At 50.8% G+C, this 12,285-nt stretch overlaps 1 protein-coding gene across 1 annotated transcript; it reads left to right on the top strand.

Moving 5' to 3' along the window:
- Window positions 1-542: 542 nt before the first annotated feature.
- Window positions 543-5,099, top strand: Marveld1 (MARVEL domain containing 1). Its single transcript, XM_021151856.2, has 2 exons — window positions 543-2,752; window positions 4,222-5,099. Exon 1 carries the CDS (start codon window positions 833-835, stop codon window positions 1,352-1,354), a length of 522 nt encoding a protein of 173 aa, XP_021007515.1. The 5' UTR covers window positions 543-832; the 3' UTR covers window positions 1,355-2,752; window positions 4,222-5,099.
- The last annotated feature ends 7,186 nt before the right edge of the window (window positions 5,100-12,285 follow it).

The raw sequence follows: 12,285 nt of genomic DNA, 5'->3' as shown, positions 1-12,285 counted from the left end.
TGCGCTGTGGGTGAGGCACCTGGGCCTCCAGCGAGTGATAGTTTTCTTACACTGACCAAGAGACCTTCATGGCAAGACAGTCTGAGGCCAGCTTTGGACAGGCGAGTTTGTGGTGGGCAAGTGAAGGGTACTGAGGGTGTCCTAATGAGAACAGCTGTCAGTTCAGACCTCCTTACTCAGGCTTGCTGGGACGCCTCGATGGGAGAGAATTATGTCTCCAGTCTCCTGTGACTGCAGAGAAGGTTAATCAAGAGGGTCCAGCCACAGGCTGGGCAGACGCTGTTGTAGCTTCCTTCTTGAAGACCTAAGGTCGGCCAGGCCTGCGAGGCAGGGAGGGCTGGGGTGGCTCCAGATGTGGCAAACTTGGCCCAGCAGCCTGGGCAAAAGGCCTGTCATGGGCCAGGGGGGTGCGGGCATTCAGCCCTGGCTGCAGAACGAAGGAATCGGAGCGGAGGAGAAAGGGGGGTAGCCAGGGTGGAGGGCGCGACGGCAGGAAGCTGGGAGGCGCGAGCAGGGGTGGAGACCAACGAAGGGGACGGCCAAAGAGCGAGTAGGAGGGCTGGAGAGAGGGAGAAAAAGGAGAGAGGGGAGGAAGAGTGCCGACGAGAAGCAGCGCTGAGGACTTGAAGTAGAGGGAGGAGGGCAGGCCTCAGCGGGAGCAGCGGGAGCAGCGGGAGCAGCGGGAGCAGCGGGAGCAGCGGGAGCAGCGGGAGCAGCGGGAGCAGCGGGAGCAGCGGGAGCAGCGGGCCCGGGCCCGGGCCGCCCCCGCGAGCAAGGCGCCGCCATTCCGCTGCTCGGGGCGCCGCCGCCGCCGCCGCCGCGTCCGGGGGCCATGCTCCCGCCGCCCCCGCGCCAGCCGCCGCCCCAGGCGCGCACGGCCCGCGGCTCCGTGCGCCTGCAGCGGGCTTTCCTGCGCGGCCCGCTGGGCGTGCTGCGGCTGCTGCAGCTGCTGGCCGGAGCCGCCTTCTGGATCACCATTGCCACCAGCAAGTACCAGGGCCCGGTGCACTTCGCGCTGTTCGTGTCCGTGCTCTTCTGGCTGCTCACCCTGGGGCTCTACTTCATCACGCTGTTGGGCAAGCAGGAGCTGGTGCCCGTGCTGGGCTCGCGCTGGCTCGTGGTCAACGTGGCGCACGACCTGCTGGCGGCCGCTCTCTACGGGGCGGCGACGGGCATCATGATCGACCAGACGCAGCGCCACAGTTACTGCAACCTCAAGAACTACCGGCTGCCCTGCGCCTACCATGCCTTCCTGGCGGCCTCTGTCTGCGGCGGCCTCTGCCTCGGCCTCTACCTACTCTCGGCACTCTACGGCTGCTGCCGTCGCTACCAGGGCAAGGAGGAGGTGGTGTGAGGCCACCCGCTCCACCGCGGCCCAGATCGGTTTAGGGAATCCCTCCCGAACCCTTCCTGCCGCCGCCTAGTGCCGGTGTGCCCCTGCACCCTCTCCCTGCCTGCGTTTCCACTGCCCGCGCCCTGGATCCCCGACGTTCAGTTCCAGTCTGACTGCTGTACCGCAGCTCAGCCCAGATATCAGCTTCCAGGGACCCACGCAGCCATCCGAGGCGCCGACGCACACACCCAGTTGGGCCGCTTCAGGCGAAGCCTGGAAGTCCCTTTCCTCATTCCCTGTCGAGAGCTAGACGTGGACAGGCGCCGCCGCGTAGATCCGGGGGAGGCTCCCAAATTGGAACCAGTCTTTGGACTGCGCCATTGCCCCCTCCCTCCTGCCCTGCAGTCGGAAGAGCAGCCCTTCCCTGCCCCCTCTTCCAGCCTAAGGAGGTGTAGAATGCAGTCAGGCAGCTGCAAGAGGAGCAGGGGACAGGCTTTAGCTAGTGCTAGGATGGATGACGGATGACGTCTTTAGTTGTAGTTTGGCTCTCTCCCTGCTCAGCCCTACGTCTACGAAGTCTTTGGGTGGAGTCAGCTACAGAAGTGGTGGATAGCAAAGGCCCGCTGGCTATACCTTACTTAACGACGCAAGTCTTCTCTCCGCCTTAATCCTTGGTGTTCATTCAGATTGGGCCAACTGTACTAACTTCCCTGGCCTCTCAGATGTCACTCACCAGCTTCTGCCGCACTTCACCTTTAAATATGTTTGCATTGGGGATCCCACGTGACCAACGGCGATCATTAAGGTGCTGCCCACCTCTTTGGGAACCCAGATCCCACTCTTCCAAACAGCTGTTCTAATATTAGAAGCGCACTCTTTCCTCTAAAGCAGTGGGTTGTCTGGGTTGTCTAGGGAGCCAGTCCTGTGTTACTTCCCAAAGAAGGGGTAGAAGGCAAACGGGGTCTGTCAATGGTGCTGCCTTCCCGAGCAGATTCACAATGTTTGTTAGCACAATGCGGTCTCTCTGAGAAGTTCTGCCGGTACCGCAGCCACACATGGTAATTCAGTTCACTGGAGTAACTATTGGGCCTAAGCCATCCCCACTGCAAGACTGTGTCTATGTTGTCTAGGTCATGGCCACAGGTTGATCCACTGAAAATTGGGAAGCTCTTCTTCCCCTAACTCTAACTGGGGGTTCACCCAGTGACAAAGGAGCGAGGACCCCCTCCCTAGCTAGAGACCTGAGAACAGTTGAACATTCATTCACGTTGTTGGAAACAAGAAGCCAAGCATATCCAGATGATCTCCCAATTCAAAGAGATCCTGGCATTGACTCTGAGCAGCTGGTGCGGTGAGTTCTGTCTGCCACCAAATTGAGAACATCTGGACCTGGGGTGGACAGCTGGTGCCACCTCTAAGGTAAGGCATTTTGGATAACTGGGAAGTGCCATAGGCCTCTAGCAGGAAGCCCAAGGCCACCTTCTCTTCCAAACTGAAAGTGACCTTATTGACAGAGTATGAAGAGCGACACTGATAACCACAAGGGCCAGAGATGGTGTGAAAACCCACTGTTGTTACTAACTCAAGCTCAGCTTTCTCTGGAAACAGGGCATAGGACACTGCGTGTTAGAGATGGAGCCCAGAGCTCCTGTCATGTTTAAGGAGCACCCACCACAGAGCCACACCCTGCCCCTGCAAGTGACAGAGCCACACCCCAGCCCCTGCAAGTACATCTTCCAAGCTCAGGGGTGGAGATGTGGGATTGTCTGCGGCTATTACGAAGGCGGTGGCTGGAGTGGAATATAAATTTTATGTAGCACTTACTATAGCCCTACTGTGTGGGTACACTGCTTGAATGCATGTGTTCTTTGTATCCTACTCTGAGATCAGTGCCCAAGTCTCCTTGGTGCTGAGTGATGGCGGTTGGCTTTGAACCCTCACAGTCCAGTTTCTTCAGGAACAGGCTATATTATGTGTAGAAAGAGTCATGTGGCTAATACTTATTCTGAGGCTAAGGTATGGCTTGGTGGTGCCACCATGTGCAGTAGGTACAAGGTACCTGGTTCAGGACCCAGCATCAGAAGTAGTTTTTCCTAAATTGGAAAAAAAAAAAAGCAGGACCCAAAACTTACCCTTATAACCAGCTTAAAGGGCAGTTTGGTGGCAGTGAAGAGAGTCACACAGCGTAGCCATCACCACCATGTGCCTCCAGAACTGTTCTAAAAAAACCCCAGGGGCTGGTGAGATGGCTCAGTGGGTAAGAGCACCCGACTGCTCTTCCGTCGCTCCCTGGTGGTCTAGTGGCTAGGATTCGGCGCTTTCACCGACTGCTCTTCCGAAGGTCCAGAGTTCGAATCCCAGCAACCACATGGTGGCTCACAACCATCCGCAACGAGACCTGGCGCCCTCTTCTGGAGTGTCTGAAGACAGCTACAGTGTACTTACATATAATAAATAAATCTTAAAAAAAAAAAAACAAAAACAAACCCAGAAAGTCTATACCCACCAGGATTCTGGGAGTTTGAGCTGTGCATGCTTGTACAGGCATGTAATCCTAGGGTGTTGGAGGTTCTGGAGGGTGGATTATGAGTTCAAGGCCAGCCTGGGCTACATAGTTCCAGGCCAGTCCCAGTCACACAGTAAGACCCTATCCTCCAAAGAAACAAAACAACAAGCAGGTTTGTTGTTGTTGTTTGTTTTAGTTCCTATAGGAAACCCCAGAGCATGGCCTCCTGTGTTCTTCAATGTCTCCAGCTAGCTTTGCTACCCAGCTCCACAAGGATGACTTTCCCTCCCTCCCTTCCCACCAGAGATAGTAGTGGTCTGTGCCTGGGGGGAGCTTTGCTGGGACACCTTGATAGCCAGTGACTCTCATTCTTATGTTGCAGGTTTCCATGTTGCTGAGGCCTCCAAGATTCTCAGAGCAGTCAGAATGGCCCTGCCTGATTGGCTGAACTGGTCTCCCTGGGACCAGCAGAAGGTTTGGCAGTCTTTGCTGCTTCGGGGCAGTGGGGAACAAACAGTCTCTGTTGCAAGTGTCTAGTGGAAGAGCCGTGGTCGAGAAGACTTGATTTCTTTCTTGATACAAGAGGATTCCCAAGCTCCTATGTTATCATTTAGGCACAAGATCTGGTCACTTGGGACTGAACTCTGCCCATCTCCCATTGCCTAAATGACAGGTGTCAGTTCTGGCTCCCATTCCTTACCTGTTTGCCTTTCTTAGATCACTGCCTAAGCTCAGGTCCAGTCCCCTCAGGATGGCCTCAGTCCCAGCGCTCTGGGTCTGAAGCCAGCACACCTTACTCAGGAGCACACGTCTTGGCCTCTCTGGTGCCTCATCTACCCTCGTGTGCCTGTAGCACTCGGGAGCTCACGAGCTCTTCTCCACGTGCCTTCCAGCTTTGACTCCAGCGGGCATGGCGGTCCCTCCGTTTGCCACACATGAGAAGCACAGATAAGATTATTAGGACACCCACCTTCCCTCAAATGGCATAGTATGATCACCCTGCTGTGGCCCAGAGCATTTGGAAACTGGTAGCACTCTCCCTGGCTTATCTCTCTGACACCAGGACTGGGGCCAGGCCAAGACCACCCAGACAGCTCCCCACCATAAGTCTGGGGCCTCTTGTGGGCCCAGGAGACAATTTCTACAGTGTGGACAAAGGCCAGGGAGGGTGGTTAGAGAGAGGGGCCATGTGCCTTATCCAGTAGTGTATTCATGGTCACCCCAGTATGCTTTTTTTGGAATAAAGTTTGTTTTGTCTGATCTTGTGTTTGGGTCTCACGGCCTGGTCCTCTGTGGTAACTTTCCGCTGGGTTCCCTCAGACTCAGCCCTTGCCTTCTGGGAGAGAAGGGAAAATGAGCTCACAGGTTTCCACTGTGGCTAGTCAGGGCCTGAGGGCAGGGTGCAGAAGAAGAAGCACTCTGTTTTGGGTTGGTGCTGAATGGAACTACAGAGCTTTCTCCCTCCTGTCTGCTCTCTACTGGCCCCTACTTATGAGTGCCACTCCCTGTCAGGCTGGGAGTGACTGTTGTAGAGCTAGCACGGTTCTGTTCTGGTCCAGCCCGTTGTATCATACAGAGGAGTTAGTCCAGGGCACAGAGGCAACGTGTCTAACACCATATGAGAAAAGTTGGAGGCACCCGGAGCCCAGGCCTGGTTTATTCCTGCTGTGCCTGGCCTGTGGCCCTGACCCCCCAGAGGTTATTGGCCAGGCTGTTCCTGCAGACAGAGATGCCCTGGAATAGAGACTTGGAACAGAAGGGAGCTGTATCTTGGGCTCCCCCTGCTGGTGGGAAATAGGATTCTGCCATCAGAGCTTACAACCCGGGAGCAGCACTAGCTGGGACCTGATGCGGGATGTGCTCCAAGCCTGCCTGCTCTTCCCGATGCCTTCTCCAGAGAGACACTCAATGGCATGGGCACATGCCCACCTCCCTTCTCCTTTTGTTTTGGTGTAGGATTTCCAGGGTGAAGGTATCACTTGCTGCATCCCCATCTTCTCTCTTGTTTATTTCTTTGTGTGTTTGTGTGTGCACATGAACAGGTAAATAAATGGGCACATGGAGGCCACTGTCAACTTCAAATGTCTTCCTCATCTTCCTCAGTTGCAAAACCATGTAATTCTGGCCGCGATGGAGCTAGCTATGTAGACCAGGCTATCCTCAAAGTTCTAGTGACCCACCTGCCCCTGCCACCACACCTGGCTTCTACCTTATTCTCTTTAGATATTTTTAAATTTTATGTGTATGAGTGTTTTGTTCCCATGTATGACTGTACTGAAATATTTTTATTGGGGGGTTTTCTGCCCCACTCTTTCCCATTTAGCTCATCACCCAGAAACATCAGAATTTATTAACAAGCTACAAATCTAAACTGGGCAGGGCCTGAGACTATTATAACCCCCCCCCCCCCCGCCGCAACTCTGACTCCGCCTCCTCGTCCCTGGGATTACAGGGACCATACATCATATCCAGCTTTTAGTCCGGGTGCGGGGCACCTGAACTCGGCTCCTCATGCTTGCACACCAAGCTCCTTATGGGCTGAGCCATCTCCCCAGACCCTTCAATTTCCCAGATAAAACTAAAAGTTATGCGGCTTCACACAAGGGTCCAGGAAACATGCTCTGCGTGATGAGTGTGGTTCCCGTGTTCTGGCTTTCCTCTTAGGATGTCGGGCGCCGCTACGCTGGCGTGCAGAGGATCGGTCAGAATGGTTCTGGAATGGGTGGGGTCCCAAGTCCGCCTCTTCCTTCCAGGGAATCAGACGCCCTCTGTCGGCTGCCAACCAGGCCAGGGGTGGGTGAAGCGGAGGCCAGGACCAGCAGGATCCCAGTCTCATTGGGAGTGAGTGGAGGGTGGGGCATGAAGGCCTTCTCCGAGGGTCTTTAATGAAGCAGCTCTCTGAGATGAGACTATCTTAGCTTGTTCGTTTTGTTGTTGTTTTGTTCTTTAACTGGGGGTGGATTTGAATGTGTACATTGAAGGGTGTGTGTGTGAGAATATCCACAGAGGAAAAGGTTGGCTGAAGGATAAGGCTTATATATATATATATATATATATATATATATATATACACACACATATATATATATACACATATATACATACATATATATACATATATTCATTCATTCTTTTTTTTTTTACAATATTTGGAGAATTAAACAATTAATACAGTATTTAGGGTAACTATTGTTGTGGCGAAACGTCAGGACCAAAAGCCAGCTGGGCAGGAATGGGCTTATTATTTTGTTTACCCTTACAAGTAGGGAAGTCAGGTCAGGAACTCAAGGCAGGAACCTAGAGGCAGGAGCTGAGGCTGACCCACAAGAGAGTGCTGCTTACTAGCTGTCTCCCTTGGGGCTTTCTCAGCCTACTTTTTTTGTAGAACTAGGGACCACTAGCCCAGGGATTCCACCACGAATAATGGACAAGGCCACCTCACATTGAACACATTAAACATTAAGAAAATGTACTACAGACTTGTTTATAGACCAACCTTAAGAAGGATCTTTCTTTCTTTCTTTCTTTCTTTCTTTCTTTCTTTCTTTCTTTCTTTCTTTCTTTCTTTCTTTCTCTCTCTCTCTCTCTCTCTCTCTCTCTCTCTCTCTTTCTTTCTTTCTTTCTTTCTTTCTTTCTTTCTTTCTTTCTTTTTCTGTTTTGTTATTTCAAGGTAAAAGTCTGTGTAGCCCCAGCTGTTTTGGAACTCTGTAGACCAGTCTGGCCTCGAACATGGAGAGCTGTAGTGATATGTATAGTAAAGCCTTTGTGTCTGGCTTTGAGTGAAATGTCTCAGCAAAGCCTCTGCTGTGTTTGGGTCAATCAGTAGAGGCTGGGAAATTGCTATGAGATTGAACCTTGAAGAAATGTTGTCTCTTTGGAAAGTCTGCCCTTGGTGTTACATGAAAGCTTGCCTCTGCAGTCATCTTGGTTCTCAGACACTCCTGGCAAACCTGGAGTTCTTACTTGTGATTATGGCTAGCCATGGTCAAAAGGGACTGAGATCTGTGTGGGATGTCTGCTCTCATGGGCAGTAAGGGCAAGATAACTTTGGTAGTTGGAACCTTCCCCAGGCCCAATTACCCTTGTATGATGTTTGAATAAAGTAACTGGGGTGAGCTAGCTGGGTGTCAGTCTTCTCTGAGAGGCTGCACCATTCTACTCCTTTGGAGAATGAAGGCTTAGCATCTTGGTGAGCACCTACGACCAACATCAGTCAATAGAGACCCGCTTACCTCTGCCTCCCGAATGCTGGAATTAAAGGCATGCACCGTCTCCACCCGGCTAGAAAGCATTTTCTTGGGGTTTTTGTTTGTTTGTTTGTTTTGGTGTTTGTTTTTGTTTTGTTGTTGTTGTTTTTTTGAGACAGGGTTTCTCTGTGTAGCCCTGGCTGTCCTGGAACTCACTCTGTAGACCAGGCTGGCCCCGAACTCAGAAATCCGCCTTCCTCTGCCTCCCACGTGCTGGGATTAAAGGCGTGCGCCACCACCGCCTGGCTAGAAGGTATTTTCTTAATTGTGAGTCCTCTTCCTAAATGACTCTAGTTTGTGTCAAGTTGACATAAAACTATCCAGTGCAACTGATGTAATAGCAATATCTGATCATTAAAAACACATTTAAATTTCTATTTTTTGTGTGATTGTATATGATGTCTGTGAGGCCAGAAGACAACTTTGAGGAATGGGTTCTCTCCTTCCATCTTTCCGTAGGTCCCTGGGATCGAACTCAGGTTGTTGGGCTTGTGAGGCAAGCAGTTTTATCTGCTGACCCAACTCGGTGGCCCAGTACTTACTTATATTTACTTACTGTAGCCGAAGCTGGCCTCAAATTGGCATAGGTAGCTGAGAATGACCTTAAACTTGCCGCCACTTTCCAAGTACCGGCACACATCATTGAAGGCGCACATCAAACGTGTTTACGTGTTGCTGGACTAAAAACCCAGTGCTTGGTGCGTGGTACGGTGCGCATGTTCTCTATCAGCTGAGCTTCATCCTCAGCCCCTGTCCTGGGTAGCTTTATGTCAATTTGACACAAGCTAGAGTCATCAGAGGAAGCAGCCTCAACTGAGAAAATGCCTCCGTAAGACTGAGCCATAGACAAGCCTATAGTCATTTTCTTAATTAGTGATTGGATGGGGGAGGGCCCCACCCATTCTGGATGGGTCCTCACTAGGCTGGTGGTCTTTGGTTCTATAAGAAAGCAGGCTGAGGGCTGGTGAGATGGCTCAGCAGGTAAGAGCACTGACTGCTCTTCCAAAGGTCATGAGTTCAAATCCCAGCAACCAAACCATATGGTGGCTCACAACCATCCATAACGAGATCTGATGCCCTTTTCTGGAGTGTCTGAAGTCAGCTACAGTGTACTTACATATTAATAAATAAATAAAAAATAATGCTTATTAAAAAAAAAAGAAAAGAAAAGAAAGCAGGCTGAGCAAGCCATGAGGAGCAAGAATTCTTTCGTGGCCTCTGCATCAGCAACTTCCTCCCAGGCTTCTTCTTCCCTGGGTGAGTTCCTGTTGGAACTTCCTTCACTGATGGAATCCTAAACGGAATAAACCCTTTCCTCCCCAAGTTGCTTGGTCATGGTGTTTCATCACTGAAATGGCAACCTTAACTAAGACAACCCCTATTTTAAGTTTTAAAAAAATTACTTTTAATTATGTATATGCCTGTGGGTGTGTGCACTTGAGTGCAGGGGGGGGGGGGTATTGGATCTCCTGAAGCTATAGTTACAGATGGTTATCGGTGCAGATTCGAGTGCTGGGAACCAAACTCTGGTCCTCTGCAAGAGCAGAACAAACTCCTAACCACAGAGTCAAGTCTGCAGTCTCCCAGGGGACGAGCTTTCCCCAACCGTCCACAGGTTACTGGCGTGGAGAGCTGCCTATTAAAACAGGGGACCAAAACTGTTGGAAGAGATGATTTTATCCAAGTTTGGGCTTGGAAAATGGGGTAGTGCTCTTCTGTTTCATAGAAAAGCGTTCCCCATTTTCAAAATGGGAGTTAGTTTCAGAAGCTTTTACGGGATAGCAGGTGGGGTGTTCATGTGCTTGGAGACATCGGAAACCTCTGGGTTCCCAAGGTGTCTTGTTTGTTTGTTTGTTTGTTTCGTTTTTGTTTTCTCCATAAGTTCTCTGAAGGATTTGTAGAGTGGAGACTCTGTCTCTTTTTTTGACATTCCCCTTCTGGCGTCTGGCTCAGTGGTTCAGAACACTTGTTGCTCTTTTGGAGGACAGAGGTTAGTTCAGTGTCCCAGCTCTCAGAGTCATCTATATCTCCAGTTCCAGGGGATCTGATGCCGTCTTCTGACCTCCTCAGGCACCAGGCATGCATGGGGTATGTGTATACACATTCAACCAAAAGCTCATTCGACAAAATAAAGTGAATTTAAAAAGAAATATTCTGCTGGGTGGTGGCGGTGGAGGACACCTTCAATCCCAGCACTTGGAAGGCAGAGGCAGGAGGATTTCTGAGTTCAAGGCCAGCCTGGTCTACAGAGTGAGTTCCAGGACAGCCAGGGCTACACAGAGAAACCCTGTCTCGAAAAACCAAAAAAAAAAAAAAAAAAAAAAAAAAAAAAAAATCCTTCTTCCCTGATCTGTTAAAGAACGCCTGTTGCAAGAGGAAAATAAGTGGTGTCTGGCAGAGGAAGAGGAAGTGTTGCTAAGGATCCCTTCCTGGCACTTAGAGGAAAGAACCCGTTCTGTCCCAGGAGCGGGAGGCGATTGGCAGGGGCTTTATCTACATACATTTCCTATCATAGCCAGCTAAGGAAATGCTAATTTCCTGGTAAGCTCAGCTCCTTCTTTATGAGTTCATTTGCATTTCCCTCTGTAACTTCTAGCCTGTTTAGTTACACAAAACCGTCACCCAGATAGGGTTCCTTTGAGTTTCTTTCTGTCGCCAGCTGGAAGGACTGTAAAGAAACCCAGCTATTACAACCCTGGTTGACAGGGGTGTTAGAGACTTCCCTTCAGGTTAGAGGTTCCCTCGCTGTGCCAAGCCCAGCTCTCCTACTTCCTCTGCTGGTTTCTGTCTGCCAGATGTGCACAGACAACCCCGAACCTAAGACACTCCTTCAGTGTAACCACCTGGCCTGCCCGCAGCCTGCTTTCTCAGTCCCTCCCGCCTCTCACAGGCTCCTCACAACCTCTTCTGTGGCTCCTGGGCATTTAACATAACTCTCTTTCAGTCTGGTCAACCCAATTTCCTGCTGGTTGGTCTGGTCTTAAGCAGCTTCCTGAGCCTCTGTGGCTCAGAACGCCATCACTCAGCCAATGGGGCTAATGCTCATGCCTCCTTCACTGGATGTAGAAAGAGCATCATGAGATGCTGGCCAGGCCATAGACCGGAGGACCCGGCAATCAAATCTATACAGCTCTGCCTGAGGCAGCATGGCTGTTCTCTGCAGGATTTCACAAGACCAAGTACAATCAAAGCAGAGCCCGTACCATGCCCGATAGTCTGTAGTGATGAGGAATGTGAATTTTCTTCTGCCCAAGGCTCCATGCCTCTTCCCCAGCTGAGAGAGGACAGTCTTAGCATCCGTAGGCCGATGTGGGGGGCACAGCTTTCCTGTAATCTGAGGCCCTTCTTTGTCTCCTTCTTTGTTGTTCCCTTGCAATGCCCTCCCACCCTGCCTTGTCTCTATCTCCAAAGGTTCCTTCTCCTGCTTTCCTTTCAGCTAGCAAGGGACGCGTTCTCATGAAGAACTTATCTGGGGGTAAAGTAGCCTCTGACCTCAGCTGTCAGTAGTGAAAAGGCTACAGATTACCCTCGGGAGTTTGTTTATGTTTTTATGGATCCTGAGACTTATCTGGGCAAAGGGAGCTGTTTTCAGTCACACAGCTGGTGCATATCTTCCCTTTGCACGCGACTTTTCTGCCTCTCAGATCATCAGTGGTTGAATTTATCAGCTGCTTGCTGTCTCTTCCCTGGGTCCCTGGGAACTAGTAGGTTTCTTGCAGAGTCTGACTTTTCAATTTAATTTTGTACGCATGGGTGTTTGGCCTGCACGTATGTCTGTGTACCATGTAAGTGTACCGGGTGCTCACAGAGGCCTAAAGAGTGTGTCGGATCCCCTGGAACTGGAGTTATAGATGGTTGTGTATCACAGTATAGGTGCTGAGATCGAACCTGAGTCCTCTGGAAGAGCAGCCAGTGCTGTTAACCGGTGAGCCATCTTGCTAGCCTTTGGATTTTTTTTTTTTTTAAGTTAAATAAATGAACCACCTTACAGATCTTATTGTAGGGTATGTAGATATCAGCTTGGTATAACTATAGCCGTGTTAAGTCATGATGGAGACAACTACTCCAAGGAAACAAACCTACCAGGTTTTTCCTGCAAAGCATCAGAAGTTAAAAGTTTAGGGTCACATGTGTGGGAAGGGGATTAAATATGGATCCTGCTTTTTTCCCCTCTGGCAGCAGCCATCAGGTGAGTCAAG

The sequence above is a fragment of the Mus caroli genome, unplaced genomic scaffold (genome assembly GCF_978045245.1).
Source record: "Mus caroli unplaced genomic scaffold, Mus_caroli_1 scaffold_20, whole genome shotgun sequence".
NCBI lineage: Eukaryota > Metazoa > Chordata > Mammalia > Rodentia > Muridae > Mus > Mus caroli.
Note: the sequence above shows the minus strand (reverse complement) of the source record. Positions and strands in the feature narration are given on the sequence as shown.

Excerpts from the sequence above, each read along its gene's own strand:
- Marveld1 (XM_021151856.2), top strand. The coding sequence starts at position 833 with ATGCTCCCGCCGCCCCCGCGCCAGCCGCCGCCCCAGGCGCGCACGGCC.